This window comes from Dipodomys ordii, unplaced genomic scaffold (assembly GCF_000151885.1).
Source record: "Dipodomys ordii isolate 6190 unplaced genomic scaffold, Dord_2.0 Scaffold42, whole genome shotgun sequence".
Classification (NCBI taxonomy): domain Eukaryota; kingdom Metazoa; phylum Chordata; class Mammalia; order Rodentia; family Heteromyidae; genus Dipodomys; species Dipodomys ordii.
Genome location: NW_012267258.1, coordinates 2,336,185 through 2,362,115, shown reverse-complemented (window position 1 = coordinate 2,362,115; position 25,931 = coordinate 2,336,185). Strand labels below are relative to the sequence as shown.

Here is a 25,931-nt window from a genome sequence, read left to right as displayed (position 1 = left end):
GGGAGGGAGCAGTCCTGACAAGGTCAGGGGGCAGAGAGAAGAGCTCCCACAAATCAGACCTTTTGGGATCCAGTGGTAGTTGACTCTAGGGTTGTTCCTCAGGCCTTTATGCCCATGGGCTTTGTGGGAAGAGGTATAGACCATAGTAGTGGTCACTCACTCCTGTGAGCCTAGGCTGTGTAGGGGCATTGTCCCTGGATCCCTTCTAGAATTTTGCAGGTGATGGGATAGAAGGTGGGGGGAGGGGAGATGGAGGGGCTGCCCGAGCACCCTGAATTGGCTGAAGAGGACAGAAGAAGGGTCCTTCCTTGCAGCCTATGGGCAGCTGTGCATTCTTAGCTCCAAGACAAAACTGTTTCTGGCTGCTCAGCCCTGCAATGGAGCTCTCATTGCTGGTGCCTTGATCCACAGGAGTGATCACTGCCGGCGAGGGTACCTGTGACTACATCTAGCTGCAAATAACACGGGGCTCCTGCCCACACTACCTGCCCCCGACTGTGCCTCAGAAGGCAACAAAGGCTAGGGGAAGGGCAGGGAGACAAGGACGGTGATTGAGGAGTTGAATCCCGAGCCCTGTCCCAGATCCCCAGCAATCCTAGGGCCTCTGTGGAAACTCTACTTCACTGTGTAAGTGCTGCACCCCATCACTGACACCTGGGCCAGTCATAGCTGTGCCCAGCTGCGGGGGTTACTCTGCCCCTTCCTAACCACTCACTTCCCTGACACCTTGTCTGCATCTCTCCTCTAGATTAGACCCTGGCTTTTGTCCACTATCTATCACTTCTATTTGCCCTAGCTCTTCCCTCTTCCCTATTGAAGACCATCCAGACTACAGACATCACATTTCTCTTTTCACAAAATGGTCCTCCAAAGTTTAAACCTTTGATAATACAGCTTCACACAACCACCACACAGTACATCACACGTGGGCAACTTCCACCTACTCCCCACTCCCACCTGATGCTTCATACTCCAGAAGCTAGAAGACTTACTGGGATCCACATAGGCCCAGCTTGGGTGGAGAGGCACAGCCGTGGGGGCTGGGGGGAAGGCCCCAGCCTTCAGCCCCTCCCCAGAGGTGGCCTCCTCATAGGAGGGTGGGGCCGAGGGCACTGCCGGAGTCTCCTTCTTCTCACCATTGGCCTGCTGCTGCCCCTCCGTCCCGGGGGCCTTGTTAGCCACGGAGAGCTGTGAGGGTAGAGGCAGAGAGACAGTCATCAGGGAACAAGAGCCTTCCAATCCCTCCTCACCAGCCCCTCGATTCCTGGAACCTCCCTAAGTGCTCTTCCACCTGTGCTAGAGAAGGTGGAAGGGACAGACGAGAACCTCCTTCGTTTATAGATGGCAGGACTGAACTCAGGGACAACGGGGCCCACCAAGGGCACACACTGGCTGAGATGAGCACAGGAAAAAGAAAATTCTAGACAGGTGCTGGGGGTGTAAATCTAGCTACTTAGGAGGCTGGGATCTGGGATGGCAGTTTGAAGCCAGCCCAAGCAAAGAAGTCCAGGAGCCAGGAGTGCAACTGTAGCTCAAGGGGAAGAGTGCTAGCTTGACCAAAGAAAAATAAAAGCTCAGGGACAGCGCCCAGGCTCTGAGTTCAAGTCCCTAGATTGGTACTCCCGCCCACAAAAAAAAAAAGACAAGAAGAGAAAGAAACGAAGGAAGGGAGGGAGGGAGAGAAGAAATTCTTAGTAGTGTTCATTCTCACTGGGTCTCTATGGTTCCAGAAAAGTATCTGGCCCACAACAGACCCTTGAAAGTACTGGAAGAAAGCTTCCTTCATTCCATCTTCCTGCCACTTTGCTTGCTGTATTTCAGTCCCCATTCTCAAATAAGGGAAACTGAGGACCAGAAAGGGTAGAGTGACTCATGCAAGGTCACATAGCCATACATGGCCTGTTGGCATAGTCATCATCCACTCGGACTGGCCCCCTTCTGCTGGGCTGGACATATACAAGGAGAATGAAGGATGGGAAAGAGAAGGGCAGCAAAGAGAAAGGGAAAGGGATTTGAGAGAAAAGAGGAAGGGGATCACAGGGTGGAAGGAGGGCAGCTCCCCCACCCCCCTTGTCCTCAGCCTCTCCTCCAACCAGAATCACAGAATGTCACTGCTGAAAAGGAGTGACATCCACAAGACATTGCTTAAACAGATGAGGGAAGCAAGGTCCAGAAGGAAATGAACCCATAGTTTGTTAGGACTCTAACTCCATAGGCCCCCAGTCCCATGATGAGCAATTTCACCTTGGTGCAAGGATGTAAGCCAGGACAAGCAAAGGCAGTGAATGTAAAAACAGGCATTGACCTCAGAAGGTGCTGTTTAAGTCTGACTGGTTGAATTGAAGGACTGCTGAGAAAGACTGGGGGTAAGCTCCTTGCAGAACTGCCAGCTGGTCAACCCAGTCTTTTGGTTGGTTCAATGCAGTCTAAGGACCCTGAGGCTAGGGGAGGCTTGTGCTTCTCCCAGAAAACTTGTGTTGAGAGTTGTGGAGCAGGGCTGAGGAGGCAGGGACCAGTTACTCCAGGAAAGAAAGTAGCAGTGATGGGTGATTGGTGCAGTGAGGTAAGGAGTGGAAGGGAAGGCTCACATAAGGGCTGCTCTTCAGTTATACCATCCCCAACATCCCCAGACCTTGGAGAAGGACCAACTGTGGGAATTCATCCTTCCCACTCCCTGACCCCCTTCATCTGTGGGCAGGCCCAGGAAAACCTACCTCAGCCCCTCTCCGGCCACTCAGTCCCTCCCCTCAGCCTTCTAGTCCTTCCCCCCACCCCACATGCATAAGGCATTCCCAAGTGATGTCTAGCCAATGGCAGGAGGTAGTATCACCCAATGACATCATTTTGAGGCTCCAAAGAGAGCTTAGCTTAAAAACAGGGAAAGGGGGGGGGTAATACTGAGGGGTAATGCTGAAAGATGCTATTGGTTCTGAGGTTTGTCTCAAAAGATAGAAGTGGGGATAGGGGGGGTCTTCTCCTATTTTCTCTGCCCAATTCTTACTATCTCCAAACAGAGGGCCAGATGACCCTCCCCCTTTGCCCTAGGCCCTAGTGGTTGTATAATTCCACAGGCTGTTGATGTTACATAACCAGACTGGGCCAGCTAAGTCTCTGCCCAACCCCTCCTCTCCAATTCAGGCCTAAAATGGGGGTGGGGTGGGGGGGAAGGTGGGGGGGAGGAGATTATGTTTTTATTCGGTCTCATACTGGCCAAAATCAAAACAAAAACTCAGAGCATCCTGATGCAGGGTTGCCACAGCAACCCCCAACCATAGGAGATGTATCCAGCTCTCTGGATGAGGAATAATGACAGCGAATTGTGGGAGACATTCACGGAGGGCTCAAAAAATACAGGGTAGGTCTGCCGTGGAAGGGATGCTCATAGGTGCTGTCCCTCAAGCCTCATGGTGCGCGCACACACACACACACACACTCACACACACACACACACACACAGTCAGTCACACAGATCACCCAGGCTGGATGATCTGAAAAGTCTTGCAGTGCCAAAGCGGGGGGTGAAAGAGAGCTGGGGGTAGAGAAGAGCTTTGGGGATGGGAAGAGCTAACTTATTCCTTGAAGTGGGCATTTTTGAGGGGGGCCTCTGATTTCAGTGAGGGCCACAGAGGACCTACACACTGGAGCCGGTGAAGACTGAAGACTGCGTAGAGTGGTCCAGAAAGCTTGCTCAGGATGACAGGGATACAGGGAGTCCGGAGGATGGAGGATGGGTGCAGGCAGGGGGTGGGGGATGGCGTGGCAGGGAGCGGGGAGAAAGATGCCAGTACCTTTCCCTGGGTCATGGTGCCGTCTCTGGAGGAAGACGCGTCCCTGAGGCAGGGGCGGCCGCTGGGGTCACCGCAGCCTGTATGCGTCTCTTTCCTTCCCCCGCGTGGGTTCTAGCAACATCCACTGCAGCCGGGCCAGGCAGACTGGAGCGTACCATCTGCGCAGGGGAAGCTGGGGTGGGGGGGGAGGATGGACCGAAAGAGGATGCTGCAGATTAGCAAGTCCAGGGAGGAGGCTTGCATTACCCCCTTCTCTGCTGGGGCTCCCCAAGTACCTTCACCCCTCCCCTGGGACAAGGAGTGCGGGATGCTGTGGAGCAGCCCAAGTGGATGAGTCCGAGGTCGGGGGAGGGGGGATGCAGGAGGAGGTGCGGGGGACTCCGTGACACCCGACCAGCTGATGCTGCCTGCCTGCCAGCCTGCTGGTAACCAGAGCTGGTGTCAGGGCCTTGGTCTCTCCGCCATCTCTGCTGCAGATAGGCTCCAGCCTCCTGGTTGGCCTCATTGTTTGGATGTGGCCCTGGTTTTTGTCTCTGTCTCTCTTTTCACCGTCTATTTCATCATCCACAGTAGACTGGGCATCTTGTCTACCCTGTCTGCTCCTTACAGGATCCCTGGACCCTGAGTTTCTATGGGCCTTCTACATGCTACTGGCTATCTCTCCCAGGCCTGGGTTTTCTCATCTGTGAAACAGAGCAAGAGTGTCCTCTGTTATTCTCTTGAGATGTGGTTGAGGGGATGTAGCATCTCTTTTTTCATTCTGTTGGGCCATTTCAACAGTTCATTCTAGAGATACTTCTAGGTCTGGCATCAAGCCTCTCCAAGCCCTTCCCTTCCTGCCTCCCCTCAGCCTCCATTTCCCCATCTCCATCCTTCCCTAATTCCAGAATCCACTCTCCTGTTTTCCTCAGCCTTGTCCTGAGAGCTCAGCCATCACAGGTCCCATGTTCTGCCGCTACTGCAGTGTCACTGTGGGGTTTGCAGTCTCAAAGAGCTGGGCTCAAGTCCCAATTTAGTTTTCCTACTGGCCATGTGACTTTGGCAAGGTCCTGAACCTCTCTGAGCTGAGAGCAGATCCCTGCCTTCCTAGATGGACTCTAGGACCATGGGTTATGGCAGTGAAACTGTATTGGAGACCGGGCATTGCTGCCAGTGTGTCATTTGTAGCTACTACAATGTGGTAATATCCTACCACACTGTCTCCTGCTGCTGTAGGAAAAGCGCTCAGGAGGTCCAAGCCTTCGTGAGCAAAGAAAAACCAACACTCCACACAGGTGAAGGAGTAAGGCTGGCCCCTTATTTCCTGCTACCCTGACATCTCCCAGCTCCATCCATCTGTCTGGGTGAGCAAGGAAATTTGTATTCCTCCTCCTCCACCCTTATTCCTCCTCCTGTTCTTTCTTCATCTGGTTGTAGTGGTATTGGGATTTGTACTTATTAAGCAGGTGCTCTACTACTTGACCCATGCCCCCAGTCCTCCCATTTGTCCAGATAAGGGCTCATGTGTTGTCAAGCTGGCCTCTGACTTGGATCCTGCTATTTACCACCTCCCGTGTAGCTGGGATGGCAGGCATTTGTCTCTACCTCGACTAATTCGTGTCCCTTTTTGGAACCAAGTTCCCACATGTACATTGAAGCCTGGGTCTTCCCATCCAGATGCATCCTCAGTCGCAGCATGCCCAAGCCCTTCCTCTGTAAAGTAGTCCGTGGCCCCCAGCAGTGGTACTCCAGCTGGACCTGGACCATGACAGGTGCAGTTGCCCTTTCTTTCAGAATCTGCATTCCCACTGGGCACTGGTGGCTCACATCTGTAATCCTAGCTAGTCAGAAGGCTAAGATCTGAGGATCACAGTTCGAAGCAAGCCCAGGCAAGAAAGCCTGTGAGACTCTTATCTCTAATAAACTTGGAAAAACCTGGAAGTAGAGCTGTGGCTCAAATGGTAGAGTACTAGCCTTAAACACAAAGAGCTCAGGGACAAACAGACAAATTAAAAAAATAAAATAAAGAATTGGCATTCTAGAGGTGATTTTCTTCTCCTGCTGGATGGCTCCAGAATCACCTCTTCCAGGAAACCCACTCATCCCAAAGGCCAACTTAGATATCCCTGTTCTGTAGTTTCAAAAGGCCCTGTCACATGTCACTGGTATAAATTATCTTTCTCCTCATTAGACCCTAATGAGCCCATCTGAAGTAGTTTTTGTGTTGCAGGACTGATTACCATGCCAGGCATGTGAAAGCCTCCCAATAAATTGTAGTTATTAATATTTCACAGACATGGCATTGCACAGACCCTGGCTTTATGTGGGTCTCAGCATGTTCCTGCTTCCCAGGCCCACTATTCCTCTTCCCTCATGCACTGCCTCCTGAGTAGCTACTATTGCAGGCATGAACCACCAGCTCCCAGCTGCCCTATCCGAATGTTTGAGGACAACCCTGGAGAGTGAGGCCAAGGGAAGAGGGAAAGCAAGCTAAGGAAGCAGCTAGGGAAGGAGACCAAAGAAATTCCCCACGTCATCTCCAACAGCTCCTCTAGATGACAGAAACTACTCTCAAGGTATATTCAGGAAGCCCTGAGAACAGGTGAGCCCCAGTCATTTCCTTTCTTCTCCTTTCATGCCCACACCGTGGCAGCCCATCCTACTCCTATTTCTGCTCAAGCTGTCAACTAGCTGTGTCTGGAGGCAGCGCCAGAGAGGAGAGGTGGACGAAGGTGTGGACAGAGTAGTCCACTTCTCACTTTACGGACGTGGAAGTCCAAAGCCAAGAGGTGAGTGATGAATGCAAAGTTCCCTGACATACTGGGGATCACACCAAGGTGAAGAGTACATTCCACCCAGCTCAGAAACACTCAGCCCAAGAGGGATTCAGGGACCTTGTATTTGGGGCAGCATGTCTGCAGTTCTAACTGTAGAACTATCCAGTCCTCCCTGCCTCCCATCTATATCACTCTGCTGAGTGTGGATGAAGACAGAGCCTGTGCCTTTAAAGCTGGTGATGGGGCAGCAGAGGGGAGGCCCAGCCCAATTTGCTCACAGCTGCAAGTTTCCCAGGCTAGGAAGTAGAGGAAGCAGAGCTTTGTCTCAAGTGGTAGAGAGCCAGCAAAAAATCAAACACAAGTCTCTCAGTTCAAGCCCCAGTAACAGGCACCAAAACAAAACAATAACTTCTCTGAGCTTCAATTTTATCCATAAAATGGATAATCACTAATTCACTGATAGTAATGACCACCTCAAACAGAAACCCCTGCTGATGAAACTTCCTTCTTAATAGACTGTTCATGCCCTTGACAGAGTGACTTCGAGTGACAGGAAGGTAACCTGGGACAGGGCTATATGTCTCCAACATCAGTTTGCACTGGCTGAGAAACCTCCTAAACTCCTCCCCTCTCTGCTATAAGTCCTTTGTGCTTCCTCCTCAGCAACCCCAGCAATAAAGAACATTCCTGTGGTGCTGGTGAGACCCGCCTTGTAATCCTAACTGCTCAGGAGACTGCGTAGTCAGGAACCCTTAGATCAGGGTTCAAAGGCAGCCCAGCAAAAAAGTTTGTGAGACTCTTATCCCCAGGTAACTACAAAAAAACAGAAGTGGAGGTGTGGCTCAAGTGCCAGAGTGCTAGTCTAGTCTTGATTTAAAAAGGTTAGGGAGAGGAAAAAACTGGGAGAGACTGAGGGAAGGGTTGACATTGTCCAAAGAGAAATGTATTCTTTGCTTGACTTAGATAACTGTAACCCCTCTGATGTACAGAGGGATTATAGTTTATAATAACAACTAAAAAATTAAAAACAGGACAAAAAAAGGGGAGGGAGGGTGTCTAAGTTCTGAGTTTAAGCCCCAGTATCAGCACACAAGAAAGAAAGGAAGGGGCTGGGAATGTGGCTTAGTGGTATAGTGCTTATCTAGCATGCATGAAGCCCTCAGTACCACATAAACAGAAAAAGCCACAAGAGGTGCTGTGGCTCAAGTGGTAGAGTGTTAGCCTTGAGCAAGAGAAGCTTAGGGACAGTGCCCAGGCCCTGAGTTCAAGTCCCAAGACTGGTTAACAAAAAAAGAAAGAAAGAAAAGAAGAAAGGAAGGAAGAGAAGAAGGAAGAGAAGAAAAAGAAAGAAAGAAAGGAAGGAAGGAAGAAAGGAAGGAAGGAAGGAAGGAGGGAAGGAAGGAAGGAAGGAGGGAAGGAAGGAAGGAGGGAAAGAAGGACTCTAGTGCTGTTTAGCTATAGCTTGGTTGCATAGTTATGCTCTACTGGACTGTCCCTTCCTGCCTCCCATCCCTCATCCCAAGACATACTATTCCTGGAAGTGGCGCTGTGGTTCAAGTGATAGAGCACTCTTCTGGAGCTGAAGAGCTCAGGGACATGGTCCAGGCCCGGAGTTCAAGCCCCACAACCAACTCCCCCCCAAAAAAATTCTCCCCCAGGACATACTATGTCTGCCCAGCTGAGTTCTCTAAAACATGGGAGACAAACCCTGGCCTTGGTAATCTGCAATAACCTGAACTTCCTCTTTGCCACTTTCAGGGATTGATTGATGCATCCCCCACTTTCTTTCTGTTCCCCACACCTGTTTTTTTTTTTCCCCCAGAGCTAGGTAGAGGGAGTGAGCCAGCCATTGCTGAGGCTGAGGCAGGTCTCACTGAGTCATGATCTTCAGGTTCCTTGTGTCTGGCCTTGTATAACATGTGCTGTACGACTTAGGCAGCACCCATTCATTCTTTCCTAAACCTAATCCCTTATTGAGTAGAATGAAGGAAAAAAGCCCGAGTTTTGTAGAAACTGATATCCTAGCTTAACCAATCACTGGCAAGAAGCCCTTAGAAGTTGTTTTGTCTCTTAGGTCTTCTTTTTTTTTTAATGTTTTTTTTTATTGTGAAAATAATGTACAGAGGGGTTATAGTTACATGAGCAAGGTAATGAGTACATTTCTTATCAAGCATTGTTGTCTTCTCCTTTGTTTTCCCCCTACCATCCCTTCTTTCCCATCTCCTCCACTACACTCCCCAACCCCCACCCTGTCTCCTAGGTCTTGATGTCTTGCCCTGCCCAGTTCCTGGTATGGTCACAGGTTCCATTACCATCACACATGCTGTTGTGCGCATGAATTTCTGCTTGTCCACTAGAAAGAAACTCTTAAAGCCACAGGCTGTGCATCCCTATCTTCCAGTCCCCACCCTATCTAACCCTTCTACCTGGTGGAGTTCAGGGGTGAAGAATATGCCCTTTGGAATCAGTGTGGTTGTCACGTGGGTACAAATTCTGGTTTGCAGAATTTGCAAGTCAGTGACCTGAGGCAAGTCATTAAACACCTCTGAGCTTCCATGTTTCTAATCTGTAAAGTAGACCTTTATTAATCAGTTCACCTATCCAGTGATTATTTGTTGAGGGCCTGGTGCATGTCAATCAAGTGAGCTATAAATAGCTGTGACCACAGCTATCCCTGCGGGAAGTGATTGTGAGGGGACCTATGCACAGGGCTCCACAGTGTCAGTAGGCCTGAAGATGAGAGCTGATGTTGAAAACATCCAGTGAGGACCATTTATACACCGGCACCGTGCTAGGTCCCATGGAGGCAAGGATATGGAAAGCCCAATTCAACTTTCCAGGAGGTCACAGTTGACCATATCTACTCTGCATTGAATGGGCACCATCTTCATCATGGCTCAGAAGCTTATAACCAGCACCTGCTTGCATGCTGGAATCAACTAGAAAATTCTAGAATGCCAAGTAGTCCCTTACTTCATTTCAGATAGAACTTTAGTGTGATCAATGATTATCTGAATTGTGCTTTTGGGAGATTCAGACAAAGGAGAGCTTGTAGCTGGTTGGGAGTTCAGAAAGGACTTGGTTTGTATCTTTAAAAAAGAAAAGAAAAGGAAAGAAAAAGGATCGGAGGGCCAGGCACTGGTAGCACACACTTATAATCCTAGTTACTCAGAAGGCTGAGATCTGAGGATTATAGTTTAAAGCCAGCCTCGGCAAGAAAATTTGTGAGACTCTTACCCCCTATGAACCACCAGAAAACTGGAAGTGGTGCTATGGCTCAAGTAGTAGAGTGCTAGCCTTGAGTAAAAGAGCTCAGGGACGGCACCCAGGCCCTGAGTTCAAGTCCTCACAACAGACCAAGAAAATATTAAAAAAAATAAAACAGCACATCATGATGCCTTCAAGGGAGAGGTGTCCATGGCCTGGACCTAAGCTCAAGAGGGATAGGGGAGATGGGGAAAATTTGTAGATGCATAAATATTTGGGAAGAAAATGATCAGGATTTGTAAAGGACTACCTGGCAGTAGAAGGTGACAGAGAAGGAGAGGTAGACAGAGGAGGCGTCGTGGTCTGCTGCTGGATCATGGAGTCCTCCATTCATACCCCAGGCCCCTCTACTCTGCAGCAGTGGGGTAACAATAGCTGCTATTTATTGGGCTTTCCACATGGGCCAGGCCCAGTGCTGAGTGGGCAACAGGCAGTCCTCCTAGTAGTGGGACAACTCTTACCATCTCCCATTTGTGTGTGTGTGTGTGTGTGTGTGTACATGTGTGTGCTGGTTTTGGAGGGCTTGAACTCATGACCTGGGTACCATCCCTGAACTTTGTCATTCAAATCCTGCACTTTGCTCTACTTCCTGAGCCACAGCTCCACTTTCAGCTGTTTCATGGTTCATTGGAGATGAAGAGTCTCATAGACTTTCTTGACCAGGTTGGCTTTGAGCTACGATCCTCAGATCTCTCAGCTCCCTGAGTAGGTAAGATGACAGGTGTGAGCCACTGGCTCCTAGCTCCCATCTTTCTTTTTGCAGACAGGAGACTGAGCCTTTAAAGAAGTTCAGAAACTTGACCCAGGCCACCCACAGCAGACAGGAGGGGAGAGAATCCACTTTTCAGCCTTAGCTGGGCACCAGAGCCCAGCTCTCAGTCATGCACAGTCATGCTTCTGGGGTTCAGTGTCTACGTGGTTAAGTAGGGTTAATGACAGCTCCTACATTGAGCCAGGAGACTCCCTGAACCGTGTGACATGTCACCGGCACAGAGCAAGTACGCTGTCTCCTTCCTTTCTTCTGAACCGAGAGACCCAGGAGCCTCTTAAATATTTCAGTGGTGTTCTCTATAGTGGAGGACGAGAAGCTTGTTCTTCACAGCACTTGAACTGTGAAGACATCTCAGAGCCTGCTGCAAATGTTTGATCAGTGCATTTGAGAAAAAAAAAGACTTGCTGCAGAACAGCTGACAGTTGCTGGTGTGAGACAGAGTTGTAGACATTTTCTGGTGTGAGGCTAGGCATGAGTCCTCCTCCCAGGATCCCATTTCCCAAATGAAGCCACAGCCAATGTCTAACAGACTTCCAGGGGTTTCTTCACCTATATATGCACACACAACCTGTACTCTGTGTCCAGCAACCTCTCATACTGAGGATCTCAAAAGTCTCTGGGATGCCCAGAAAAGAAAACTGAGTGCTGGGCATCAGTAGTTCACACTTATAAGCCTAGTTTACTCAGGAGGCTGAGATCTGAGGATCACAGTTCAAAGTCAGCCCTGGACTGAAAAGTCTCAGTGAAACACTTATCTCTACTAAACTACAAAAAAAAAAAAAAGTCAGAAGTAGAGCTGTGGCTCACTGGTAGCATGTTAAACCTTAAGCACAAAAGCTCAGGGATAGTGCCCAGGCCTGAGTTCAAGTCCCAGGATTGGTGTGCACACATGTGCATGCATACACACATACACACACACACACGCACACACAGGAAAATGAAAAAAAAAACAGTAGAAACAGGCTATGTACCAATCGAGGGCAAGTTGACCTGCTTTTCATGTCCAACCATCTTTGAACATTCTTTGGCCTCAGATTATATCCAAGTGAACACAACCTACCTAGAGCAGGGAGGGGCAAGACAGAAGGAGAGGGCTGGAGCCTGGACAGTGTGAGCTCTCCAGATAGCCTCGGGCTTGAGGGCTTTGTGATTTACAGGAGGTGGGCAACTTGATTGGGTCAGCATGGAGAGGGAACATTTGCTTGGTAATAAATAATTTAAGACTAAGCTGGGCACTGTTGGCTCACGCCTGTAATCTTAGCTAGTAAGGATGCTAAGATCTGAGGATCATGGTTCAAAGCCAGCCCAGGCAGAAAGTCCATGAGACGTTTATCTCCTATTAGCCAATGAACAGTTTATCCCCAGTTTACTTCTGGCTTTGTTGCCGGAAGTGGAGGTATGGGCACAAGTGGGAGAAGGCCACTCTTGAGCAAAAAAAAGCCAAGCAAGAATGCAAGACCCTGAGTTCAAGCCCCAGTACTGGCACCAAATAATAATAATAATAATATAGGTTGAGAAGGAGGAGGAAAAACAGCAGAACTGGAGAGTCCTGAGAGCTTTTGGGCTATAGTTTGCCTCAGGCATGTGGACCACAAATGAGTCCCTATTGGGTGACAGACACTGTACTAGGCCCAAGAAGATGTTGAAATGCAGATACCACCTCTCCACACACTCCTAAGACACTGGAGAGGAGGTATAAAGGACTCAGCCCTGAGCAGGCTGCAGTAAAGCCCAAAGCACTGCACAGCAATGCAAGCAAGAGCCCCCCACCCCCCACACACAGCCCTCCAGGGAGCTGGTAAATTAACTGATCTCTGAAGAACAGGTGGGATTTAAAATATATCTGCATCTCTAGTAATATGGATTACCTTTTCCAATTATAGAAGTCATGAAGTGCATTTATAATTTTAGGAAGTTTAAAGAAGCTGGTGATGTAGCTCAGGGGTAGAACATTGGCACAGCATGTGAAAAACCCTGGGTTCAATCTATGGCACCCAGCAAAAAAAAAAATTAAAAGAACACAGAAAAGGAGAAAGAAAAGCTCAGCATAGTGGTACACACTTGTAATTCTAGCACTCAAAAGTCTAAGGCAGGAAGATTGTGAGTTTGGGGTATAGCCAGAGTTACCTAGTAAGTTACAGGATAGCTGGGCTGCAGAGAGAAACTTTGCTTCAAGATGAGAATGAGAGAGAAAGAAAGGAAGGAAGGAAGGAAGAAAGAAAGAAAGAGGGGGAGGGAGGGAAGAAGGAAGGGAGGGAAGGGAGGAAGGAAAGAAAGAGGGAAGGAGGGAAGATAGTTATCCAGTTCCAAGACCCAGGAAAAAGCATAGTTAAAACCCAGGAGAAAGTGTAAAGTACAGGTGTGTTTTCTTCTGGTCTTTTGTTTATGTGGCGCTGCCTTCACTGAGTTTTGTAGCAAAAACATTTTGCAAGGTAGCCCTTTGGCAGACTCAGTTGAAGGAGGGTGAAGAAAGGCACTCTAGGAGCCGGGCGTTGGTGGCTCACGCCTGTAATCCTAGCTACTCAGAGGCTGAGATCTGAGGATCGCGGTTCAAAGCCAGCCCGGGCAGGAGAGACCGTGAGACTCCTATCTCCAATAAACCACCAGAAAACTGGAAGTGGCGCTGTAGCTCAAGTGGTAGAGCACTCGCCTTGAGCTGAAGAGCTGAAGGACAACAACAACAAAAAAAAGAAAGGCACTCTAAATGAAGGTGACTGAAGAGAACAAAGTGAAGGTCTCTGGGCTCTATGTGTGCCCACATCAGAGGTGGCTAAGCCTACAGGCAGAAGGGGACCCTTGAGCTCCCTGGGCTTTCAGCCCTTCAACTCTGATTGGACAGTGGTCCTCAGCTTTAGTGTCAGTGAGCCTTTGACTGATTAATGGGCCATATACTTAATTGAGCACTATGTGGCTAGTCTAAAGAAAGCCTGGCCCTAGTGGTTCATGCCTGTAATTCTAGCTACTCCTGCAGCATGGGGAAGAAGAAAGCATTCAGCTTGACACCCTCTGCCCCTACTTCAAGCCTGGGCCCCACCCATGCTCAGTTCATGGGTCAGCAACTCTCAAGAACACCCCCCTCATACACACCTTGATTCTTGAGGTGGGGTCCCCAGACAAGTTCTCACAGGCCCCACATTCAACATCCTTCTTCTGGCCCAGTATCAGGGCAAGGCAGTGATGCAGCAAGATCAGGGAGGGCCCATGAATACAGAAAGGATGCCAAAATGGCTCAGATGGGTGGATGGCCAGCTCTGCACACCAACAAGCAATATGGAAGTAATATGGAAATACCCAACAATATGGAAGGCCAAATACCTGCATTCAAATCTCAGCTCTTGCCAGGCACTGATGGCTCACAACTGTAATCCTAGTTATTGAGGAGGCTAAGCCAACCCAGGCAGACAAATCCAAGAGACTCTTACCTCTCATTAACCTCCAAAACAAGCCAGAAGTTGCCAGGTATTATTGACTCATACCTGTAATTCTAGGTACTCAAGAGGCTGAGATTTGAGGAGCACAATTTGAAGCTAGCCCAGGCAAGAAACTCCATGAAACATTTATCTTCAATTAACCACCAAAAAGCCAGAAGTAGAGATGTGGCGCAAGTGGCAGAGCATTAGCCTTCAGCAAAAATGCTTAGGGACAGTGCGCAGGCCCTGAGTTCAGGCCCAGGACTGGTACACACATACGCACACAAAAAAGCCAGAACTGGAGTTGTAGCTCAAGTGATAGAGTGCTAGCCTTGAGTGAAAAAAGCTAAGAGACAGGTACCTGACCCTAAGTTCAAGCCCAAATACTGGCCCCAAAAGATAAAGTAAAACCAAACACAAAAATTCAATAAATTTATCATGCCAAGTGCAATGGCTCAAGTTTGTAATTCTAGCAACTTAGAATGCCAGTCATAAATGTTAGTGAGACTCCATCTTGACCAATGTCTGGATAAAGTGGTGCTTGCCTGTCATTCCATAACAAAGGTAGGCATAAATAGGAGGATTGAAGTCCAGGTCAACCAGGCATAAAATGAGACCCTATCTTGGAAATATCCAATGGATTGATAAGATGGTTCAAGTGGTAGAACACTTGCTTAGCAAACACAAGGCTCTGAGTTCAATCCCCAGTAACACCGAAAAATAAAGTTATACTTATCATTATTATACCCTCCAAATGAACAATTCTTTCTTAGTATCAAAATACCTAGTCACTGTTCCAATACTCACATTTTCTCATTTCTAAAATTATTTGTTTAAATTGGAGTCCAAATAAAGTCCATAGGTTGATAAGACTGATGTCTCTTAAGTCTTTTATTTTTCCTTTTTGTGCCAGTTCTGGCACTTGAACTCAGGGCCTTGGCACTGTCCCTGAGCTTGTTTGCTCAAAGTTAGCACTCTACCACTTGAGCCACAGATCCACTTTGGGCTTTTCATGAGATAAGACTCTCATAGACTTTCCTGCCGGGGCTGGCTTTGAACCATGATCCTCAGATCTCAGCCTCCTGAGTAGCTAGGATTATAGGCGTGAGCCACTGGTGCCTGGCTTAGTACTCAGTCTCCTGAGATATGAGCCATTAGCATCCAGCTTCTTTAAGTATTTCTAACACAAGCTTCTGGGGTTTTTTCCCCCTCATTTCTTTGCCCCTTGTATTTATTTATTTTTATTTTTTTGGGTCCGGTCATGGGGCCTGAACTCTGGGCCTGGGTGCTGTCCCTCAGCTCTTTAGCTCAAGGCTAGCGCTCTACCACTTGAGCCACAGCTCCACTTCCAGCTTTTTTCTTTTTGCTTATGTGGTGCTGAAGAATCAAACCCAGGGCCTCAGGCATGCAAGGCAAGCCCTCTACCACTGAGCCACCTTCCCAGCCCCATGCCCCTTGTATTTATTGAGTGAAGAAAGCAGGTCATTTTTCCTGTAGTTTCCCTCAGCCTGGAGTCTAATTTGGTACCTGGATGCCGCCTTTGGCGTGAGCCCTCCACAGGGGAGTGGTGTTCTTCTGTCACAAAACATTTGTAAGCAGTGTTTGAGGCTGGATGAGGGTGTCCATCGCTTCCTTAGATTCTACCACTCCCCTGAGTATGGTAATCAAGAGAAACTTCCTCTCTCACCGATTTCGTTTGTGTGAATTAACATTCTAAAGTTATACAGGAAAAGGCCAAATCAACACTCCTCCTTTATTTAGTTTTCTGATTAATGAGTCATTTTGCTGGCTAATTGGAGATGGAATCTCAAGAGTTTTTCTGCCTAGGTTGGCTTCACACCTCAATCCTTCCATTCTTAGCCTCCTATCTGCCTGGCAGATAGAATGTTTTTTTGTTTTTTTTTAATGGCTCACGCCCATAACCCTAGCTACTCAGGAGGCTGAGATCTGCTGGGCAGGGAAGTCTGTAAAACCATTATCTCCAATTAACTACCAAAAAAGCTGGAAGTAGGGCTTTGGTTCAAGTGGTAGAATGCTAGTTTTGAGTAAAAAAGCTCAGGGACAGTGGCCAGGTCCCAAGTTCAAGCCCCAAGATTGGCACGCACGCACACACACATACACACACACACACACGCCCCAATTTCTCTGGGTTTACATTTAGGGAACAAAGTAATAAAAATAAGGAGCATGGGCTGTGAATGTGGCTTAGTGGTAGAGTGCTTGCCTAGCATGTGTGAAGTTCTGGGTTTGGTTCCTCAGTACCACATAAACAGAAAAGGCTAGAAGTGGCACTGTGGCTCAAGTGGTAGAGTGCTAGCCTTGAGCAAAAGAAGCTCAGGGACAGTTGCCAAGCTCTGAGTTGAAGCCCCAGGATTGGCAAAAATAAATAAAGAACAAATAAAAATAATAAATAAATCATAAATAATAAAAATAAAAAATAAGGAGCAGCAGCAAGAAGCCAGGAGAACTCTGACGTTGCATTGGTCTAATCCAGGATGGAAACCCAACTGTCTCTACAAACTGGGTAACCTGGGTCAACTAGCTTCTATTTCCTTCTACATCCTTATCTCTCAAGTACAGAAATAGTTTATAATAACTAATGCCTTAAAGATATGATGGCATTTAATCAGCTCAATGAAGAAGGCACTATTATTAATTATTTTTTTCTGGTCATGGGGCTTGAACTCAGGGCCTGGGCGCTGTCCATGAGCTCTTCTGCTCAAGACTGAATGCTCTGCCACTTTGAGTCACAGCTTCACTTCTGGTTTTCTGGTAGTTAACTGGAGATAAGGGTCTCCTGGGGACTTTTCTGCCTCCTGACTTCGAACCCTGATCCTCAGATGTCAGCCTCTTGAGTAATTAGGATTATAGGCATGAGACACTAGTACCTGGCCTTTTACATTTCTTATGAGTGCTGGAGCAGGGACTTGAACCCTCGGTGGTTTCATTCCAAGGCCCATGGTTCTTGTGAGGTGACTGTGATTCAAGAGTCATGATGATCACTTGTCATGTGCTTGCTGGGTACTTTGCCAGGCCCATGGCCATATGCTTCACCAATACCAGATAAACACACATCAGCCCATAGCTGGTGCACAATTAGTGCTCTCCCTGGTTGTAGAGGAAGTACTATGCAAGTGAGGGCTGGGACAAATGGACTGACTGAACGGATGACCAGAGCAGGGCCCAGAGCCTCTCAGGAATAGACTACGGTTAGACCAGGCTACTACAATTAGACCCATGGCATGTATAAGTCTATAAAATGCAGCCTCCTGCCTTCCCCACACAACTCTTTCAACTGCTATGACCCTGTCTCACCTGTCACAGATACCTGTTTCTGCAGAGATTTATGGCCATTTCCATTATTGTTCCATCCTAGTAGCCCTAGCCCAGTAGGGCGGGCTGATTAGAACAAAGTTCCTCTGCTTTCCTAGTTAGTTGGGGAGGGGTATTTGGCTGGTTTTACAAGGCAGAGATCCTGGTACACGGGGGCGGGGGAGGGGGGCGGGGGGTATTGATAGGAATCCCTAGAGCAGCAGAGCAGCCATCATGTTTCCCAGCCCTTCCCCGGGTCCCCAGCAGCAAAGCCATTTCTTCCTCCCTCCCTCTCTCCCTCCCTCCCTCCCTCTTTCTCTCTCTCTCTCTCTCCTTCCTTCCTTCCTTCCTTTCTCTCTTTCTTTCATCCTTTCTATTGGTTGTGGGGCTTGAACTCAGGGCCTGGGCACTGTCCTTGAGCTCTTTTGCTCAAAGCTAATGCTCTACCACTTTGAGCCACATTTCCAGTTTTCTGGTAATTAATTGGAGATAAGAGTTTCACAGACTTTCCTGCCCAGGCTGGTTTTGAACCACAATCCTCAGATCTCAACCTCTTGAGTAGCTAAGATTACAGGTGTGAGCTACCAGCATCTGGCTAGCCCGTTTTTATTTTCTTTTTAATCTGTCTTTATCCTCTCCATACTCCTAAGAAGTGAGCTTTGTCATGTTAGCTTCTTCCAGTTGCAGATGAGGAAACGGACTTAAGAGAGGTTGAGCAAATGTGCCTGATTCACTCAACCAGGAGGTAGCAGGCCAGGGTCTAAAGCAGCTGACCAATTTCATATCAAATACTGACAAGAGTAGGGTGGTGGTGGCTCACACCTGTAATCCTAGCTATTCAAGAGGTTGAGATATGAGAATTGAAGTTCAAAACCAGCCAGGGCAGGAAAGTTTGTGAGACTCATCTTTCAATTTATTACCAAAAAAGCCAGAAGTGGAAGTGTGGCTCAAGTGATAGAGCACTAGCCCTAGCAGAAGAGCCCAGAGATAGTGCCCAGTCCCTGAGTTCTAGAACTGGTGTGTGTGCACACGCACGCGCGCCCACACACCAAGTATAGACAAGAAAGCTGGGCTGGGAAGGTGGCTCAGTGGTAGAGTGCTTGCCTTGCATGCCTGAGGCCCTGGGTTCGATTCCTCAGCACCACATAAGCAAAAAGAAAAAAGCCGGAAGTGGTGCTGTGGCTCAAGTGGTAGAGCGCTAGCCTTGAGCTGAAGAGCTGAGGGACAGCGCCCAGGCCTAGAGTTCAGGCCCTACGACCAGACCCCCCCCCAAAAAAAGAAAGCAAGATCTGTGGATGTGGTAAGGCTGGGTTCTTGGGGCAGCGGGCAGGAGGATGATCTCTGGCCTCTGCAGAGGGAACGGTTTGTGCAAAGGTATAAGGTGTGGGTGGTGACTAACTGCAGCTGCAAGGAAGGGTGTGGGCAGAGGAGTGGCAGCAGATTCAAAGAGTAGCTGGGGCCAAGGAGGAAGAACCTGGGGTTCCAGGACCAAGAACTAGAGCTTTGTCCTTGGGTAGAGGGTAAGAGGTCAGCTGACAGTGATATGGTTTACAGGGAACATCCAGAGCTACACCACCCACCTGTCCACCCATTTCACAGGTTACCAAACAGATTCCCAGTGGTCATGAGTCTTGTTTGGCTCACAAAGCAATATATAGTTTTAGCCACGGCGGGGCATCGCTTCAGAACTCAGGGCAGCATCTTTAAGTAATTTCTCCAACCCTGCTCAGGCCCAGCCTTAAGAAGGGGAGGGGAATTGACTCTAAAGAAAATTCTGGAAACACACTGATTAGAAACAACTGGAGTACCTAGGTCCTTTTACATTGACTCCAACGAGTTCAATAGACAATCAGCAAACAAACAAGAGGATTAATAAAGTTTCTAGTGGCTAGAGGTAGTATGGAAAAAAAAAATGGTATGGGATCAGGTGATTCTAACTGCAGGGTAGGGACAGTTCCATACTCAGGTGGCTGGGCAGGGCCAGCCCCACTGAGAAGGGTCGTAGAATGGAGGATAGGGGTGGACATAGGGGAGAGAAGTGTTCCAAGCAGTCAAGGACAGGGACAGAAAGGTCCTAACAGAGAAACATCCACAGTAAGTGGCCCAGAGTTGGGGTGGGTTAAGAGGAAGGGGCAGCCTGGAAATGTAAGCAACACACTTAAGTTTGAAACTCTTTTATTATTATTATTATTTTTAAATCTGAGACCGGGACTCAACATGATATCTGATGCTGGCTTTTCCTCATTGGCTGGCATTCTAAGACCTGAGCCAATCCTCCAACCCCTGCCTTGAAAATCGCTGACTGTGACTCCCGTGCTTGCCCCTTTTCTGTCCCCTCCTCCATTCAGCTTTAATGCTAAGGACCCACCCATCCCTGTAAATGTCAGAACAGCCTATGTCAAAACAATGTTTGTAAAGGTATGTCTGTTACCTCCTTAATCCTTGGAGTCTTCTACCTGTCTTAGTCTTCTGATCCACCCAAGTATCTGCCCTGCCCTTCCTGGTTCCTTCAAAGGGGGGTGGGGGACAGGTACTTGTGACCTGGAGGAAGAGGAGCAAGCAGCCAGAGAATAGGTGGTTTGTATCCCCTGCTTTATCTCAGGATGGCAGTGCCTCATGGTGTAGCATGGAGCAAAGTAGGGTTGCCTGTCCATAACTCTTCCTCTTGGTGCATCTCCCTGGAAATCCCAAGGTGAGCAAGACTGTCCTTGTCTCCTGGGGCTCCTGGCCGAAGATGAAGGTGGGAGGGTGGAACTAGGTAGGGAAGGAGGTAAACATACATACAAAAATTCTAACATACATCCAATGTGTGGGACTCTTGAGTGTTGATTTGGTGGCGTATGTAACACACACACACACACACACACACACACACACACACACACACACACACACACTACCCTTCCTAGAATTGTTGAAGAGTTCAGCCGGACCTCTCTACGTTTTGCTGGGCCTTATTGGGATCAGTGGACAGTAAGACCTTGAAATCACTGCCTCAATACACATTTACTAAATGTGTATTGAATGGGTATTAAATGTATGTTAAATGATGCACTAAAGCATCTTTGCCTGTCAAACAGGAATCATGATCACGATAATGTCATGTGCTGGTGGCTCATACTGTAATCCTGGCTACTCAAAAGGCTGAGCTCAGGCTGGGAAGGTTGCTCAGTGGTAGAGTACTTGCCTTCCATGCACGAGGCCATGGGTTTGATTCCTCAGTACCACATAAGCAGAAAAAGCCAAAAGTGACACTGTGACTCTAGTGGTAGAGTGCTAGCCTTGAGCTGAAGAGCTGAGGGACAGCGCCCAGGTCCAGAGTACAAGCCCCATGACCAACAACAACAACAAAAAAGGCTGAGATCTGAGGATCACCAGCCCAGGCAGAAAAGTCCATGAGACTCTTGTCTCCAATTAACCAGCAAAAAAAAAAAAAAAAAAAGCTGGAAGTAGCTCAAGTGGACCTAAGGGACAGAGCCCAGGCCTTGAGTTCAAGCCTTAGTACTGGCACACATAAACACTCCCACAACACACACACAAATAATAAAATAATGATAATGCTGAGTAAGGGATCCTCAGAGTCTGCCCCATCCCTCCTCATCCTCCGATGCCCCTCCAGCAATGCTCTCATACATCCCATCCCCGCTTGCCATGGTGCCAAGTATGCTGCCAGGCCACACCTGTTGAAGAAGCATTATGCCAGCTAGAAGATATGACCTTGCCTGAAAAGGACACACAGCTGATGTAATGGCCAGTTAAGTGTTCCATAAATGTCCTCCCTTAATTTGTGATGGATAATCAATGGTTAGGGCTGCCAGCTTGAACAAATAAATACAAAAGACTCGGTTACATTTGAATTTCAGACATACAGCAGATAACTTTTAGGGTGTGTTCTGTGCAATATTTGGGACATACTTTTGCTACCAAAGTACTCAGCGTATATCTGAAATTCAGATATAACTATGTCCTAGATTTCATCTAGCAACCTATTGATGGGATTGTATTGATTGGCTGGGGGATGACAGGGCTGAGCTGACAGAAATGGCTCTACTAAGGCTAACTGTCTGGAACTGAATCGAATGTGAGGGTAAATCAGGGTCAAAACTCCACTGGGAGCCAAGCACTGGTGGCTTATACCTGTAATCCTAACTACCCAGAAGGTTGAGATCTGAGGATCATGGTTCTTTGCCAGCCCAGGCAGAAAAACCCACCAGACTCTTATCTTCAATTAACCAGCAAAAAAAAAAAAGACAACCCCCCAAAAAAACTAGAAGTGGAGATGTGGCTCAAGAACACCACCCTTAAGCAGAAAAGCTAACAGAGAGGACCCTAGCCCTGAGTTCAAACCCCAGTACAAGCATATAAAATTAACAAACAAATCATCAACTAGAGCCATGGAATTGTTACTACTTGTGCTAAGCTTTAATGTACTAGTGAACGCTCACACTTGGATCTTTCTCCATCTAGTTCTGAACAGTTTCTCCATGCTGTCCATAGTGAGATCTCAGTCACATCAAGAATGTACTGAGTGGTGCCAGGGGCGCTGGTGGCTCACGCCTGTAATCCTAGCTACTCAGGAGGCTGAGATCTGAGGCTCGCGGTTCAAAGCCAGCCCGGCAGGAAAGTCTGTGATACTCTTAATTCCAATAAACCACTAGAAAACTGGAAGTGGCGCTGTGGCTCAAGCAGCAGAGTGCTCACCAAGCTGAAGAGCTGAGGGATGTGCCCAAGCCCAGAGTTCAAGCCCCACGACCAAAAAAAAAAAAAAAGAATGTACTGAATGGTGACAGTCACACCATTACTTGTGTGTCCACCATTAGCACCAAAAGACTAAAACAGGTGGGTGTGACCCCCAAAGCCAAGATCTCTTTCCATCACTTAATTTCCACTGTTGCTCAGACTGGAATGCATTTGACAGGATTTTACTCAGCCTCCCAAGTAGCTAGGATTACAGGCATGAGCCACCAGTGTCCAGCTGCACTACTTTTCAGATAAGATCTGCTAACTTTTTTTTTTCCAGACTGGCCAGGAACCATGAACCACAATCCTCCTGATCTCCACCGCCCTAGTATCTGGGATCATAGATGTGAGACATCAGACTGGTCTATTTGATAAGTTATTTCAAAAGTGCTGTTTTGCCAGGTGCTGGTGGCTCATACCTGTAATCTTAGCTACTCAGGAAGCGTTGGTTCAAAGCCAGCTTGAATAGGAAGTCTGTAAGAATTTTATTTCCAATTAACCACCAAAAAGCCAGAAGTAGAGTTATGGCTCAAGTGGTAGAGTGCCTGCCTTGAGTAAAAAAGCTCAGGGACAGCCTGCAGTACCTGAGTTCAAGCCCTAGGCATCCCCCCCTCCATAAAAAAAAGTGGTGTCTAGAACTCCATAGGGTGTCTACTTATCATGATTGCTTTTCTCTCCTGAAGACATGGTTAGCTTTTCCACATTATGATACTTATATATAGCATTCTGTTTTTCTTTTTTCCCTTGGCTGGCAGGAAGCTCACAACCATATTTGGTGGTCCTCTACAGTAACACATAACTAGAATAGATAGCCTCTGATTTCTTAACCCAATATAACTTCATCTTCGCTCTCTGATTGTTTTTTTCTCTTTTCTCTTCCCCTCCTCAGTATTTTCTTTCCTTCCATTTATTTATATGTTTGTTGTGCTGGTACTGGGATTGGAACTCAGATCCTGGGCACTGTCCCTTAGCTTTTTCTGCTCAAGACTGGTGTTCTACCACGAGAGCAATTCCTCCATTTCTGGCTTTTTGATGGTTAATTAGAATAAGATTCTCAAGAACTTTCCTGCCCAAGCTGGCTTCAAACCATGATCCTCAGCTATCAGCCTCCTGAATAGCTAGGGTTACAGTGTGAGCTACAAACATATAGCTTCCACTTGCTTTGTAGCGTTCTAGTTCTTATCAAACAAAATTATTGGCAATGTGTGTTTTATGGAAACTCAAAAGAGTTTTGAAGCAGTGAAGGTAGAAGTCATATAGACAGTCAACTCCCCTTATTTTGAGAAAACTCAAGTCCTCTAGAAGTTAATAATTTACTCCCATCTGTTAATTAGTACTTAATCTGTGTGCACACGTCACTCTCAGACTCTCTTTTAAGCTACTTAGAGTCATATTTATCTCTGAGACTCTGGCAGTCAGCTCTGAGTGAGGTATGCAGTAGATGCTCAATAAAGGTACAGTAGTTGTAAACATTGTGAAAACTAGTGGGAGAGAGAAACTTTTGCGGGATGGGACAAGGTCAGCATGAGAATCAAATTAGCAGCTGGACCTGACTTCATTCAGCTTCTGGCCTCTTCCTACCACACCCTGGGCCTCCATCACTCAGAACTGACAGGGGCAGGCCCAGCCCAGCCACTCTGCCTTTGTCTCTGCCCTTCTACCCCAGCCTTCTTGCCTGGTCCAATGAGTTCCTAACTATTTTGGAATTTAATGCTGAGTAGGTCCAATGCTGAGATTCCTGGAGGGCAGGCAATGGCCTCACCGTTTTTTTTTTTTTTTTTTTGGATCCGGTCGTGGGGCCTGAACTCTGGGCCTGGGCACTGTCCCTCAGCTCTTCAGCTCAAGGCTAGCGCTCTACCACTTGAGCCACAGTGCCACTTCCGGCTTTTTTCTTTTTGCTTATGTGGTGCTGAGGAATCGAACCCAGGGCCTCAGGCATGCAAGGCAAGCGCTCTACCACTGAGCCACCTTCCCAGCCCCTGGCCTCACCTTTTGACTCCAGTACAGCACACAGTGAGGGCTGCTCTAGAGTGATGAAGATGAGGATGAGGATGAGGATGATGGTAGGAAGAGGAGAAGCAGTGGTCTTGGGGTTCTCTATCCTGTGCCTTTCTAGTGCAAGTTCCCATCCAGAAATGGATAGATTGCTCTTGTCTCCACTTTCCTGTCCAGCCTCCTAGGATGGGAGGAGAAAGAGGAAGACCTAGACAGAGAGAGGTCAGGCTGGACACAGAGAAGGAGGTGGGGCTTCCTCTGTAAGCCTTTTCCTACCACGCCAGACATTAAAGTCCCTTTCTATTGGCTTCATCTTCCCTCTCCATCCTAGCTCTCCTCTTGTTCTTCTAGGCAGCTTCTAAAAGGAAAACTAAAGCCCAGGCAAGGCCTTCTGACCCAGATTTCCTCGGCTTTTTGGCAACCAGGGTTGGGAAATTGACTAGGCAAGGCAAGCGTGGTAGCCACACCTGCTAACCTCAGGCTCCAGATGTCTCCCGAGCTAGACATGGCCTGGAACATTAGCCTCTTGACTGGGATCAGCCACTTCCAAGATGATCCTGCCCAAGAGAGATGCTCTGCTGGTCTCTTGCATGCTGGACTTCAGGTTTACCTTTGCAACCTCAGGTGATGTGGTTGGATAAGAAGATGGTCCTGGTGCTGGCAGGCTTCTGGGATAGACAAGATAAGGCTCTGAGGCAGGTGGTGGCTCATGCCTGTAACTTAGTTATTCAGGAGGCTGAGATTTGAGGGCCATGATTCAAAACCAGCCCTAGGAAGGAAAGTCCATGAGACTCTTATCTCCAATTAACTATCAAAAAATTGTAGTGGAGCTGTGGCTCAAGTGGTAGAGCACCAGTCTTGAGAGAAAAAGCTCTGACTGCCCAGTCCCTGAGTTCAAGCCCCAGTATTGGCACAAAAAAAGAAAGAATAAGAAAGAAATGATGATTGTGGCCACAGGTCTAGGCCCAGCCTTAATTCCTGTGGGATTCCAGGCAAGTCTCATACATGTGATTGAATATTGAAAGGTTATTGATCACAAAGTGTTAAATATATATATATATATATAACTATATCTATATATCTCTATATATAACTACCTTTGCTTGTGTCCTTGTTTGTCAGCAGAGTCTCACTAGGTATCCCGGGCTGATTTCAAACTCATAGCCTTCCTGCCTCTACCTCATGAGTGCTCAGATTACCTAATGTACCACCATGCTCACTTCTATCTGCCTACTTTATCAATATACTATTATTGTTTTTCTTTAGTGGTACAAAGGGGCTCCAATTAAACAAATCAGTTTATAAGTACAATGCATTTTGATCATTGTCACCCCTTCCTTTGTTTCCCCCCGTCTTTCCCATTCCCAATAGTGTTCTCAAGTTTCTTGGCCCCATTTTCACATATGTACATTGAATATAATGACTATATTCGGCCTGGGAAGGTGGCTCAGTGGTAGAGCACTTGCCTTGCATGCCTGAGGCCCTGGGTTCGATTCCCCAGCACCACATAAGGAAAGAGAAAAAAGCCGGAAGTGGTGCTGTGGCTCAAGTGGTAGAGTGCTAGCCTTGAGCTGAAGAGCTGAGGGACAGCGCCCAGGCCCAGAGTTCAGGCCCCATGACCAGACCCAAAAAATAAAAATAAATAAAATAAAAATATATATATAATGACTATATTCGCCCACCCTTTCTCTATCCATTTGTCTGCCCTTCTTTTCTTTGATCTTGCCCCTACTCTGACAAAACATGTTTCAACTTCCTGGTATTCATTTTGTTAAACTGTTCCTTAGTTGTTCAGAGGAGTTACACAATAGGAATCCTCCCCTGAGTAAATCATCCTTTGGTCAATTTGTTTGTGCATATGTGTATATGACCATGTATATGTTTATAATTT

General features: G+C 47.6%; 1 protein-coding gene across 2 annotated transcripts in view; it reads right to left on the bottom strand.

Moving 5' to 3' along the window:
* Faim2 (Fas apoptotic inhibitory molecule 2) overlaps nucleotides 1–3,887 on the bottom strand; it is a 34,753-nt gene extending 30,866 nt beyond the window's left edge. Inside the window, exons 1-2 of one of the 2 annotated variants that reach the window (XM_013018766.1) lie at nucleotides 3,789–3,887; nucleotides 993–1,188 (exon numbers count right to left, since the gene is read on the bottom strand). In XM_013018766.1, the coding sequence (XP_012874220.1) occupies nucleotides 993–1,188; nucleotides 3,789–3,803 (211 nt within the window). In that variant the 5' untranslated portion in view covers nucleotides 3,804–3,887. The remainder of the gene's footprint in view (nucleotides 1–992; nucleotides 1,189–3,788) is intronic. The other variant, XM_013018767.1, reaches the window with a different exon arrangement.
* Nucleotides 3,888–25,931: the final 22,044 nt, after the last annotated feature.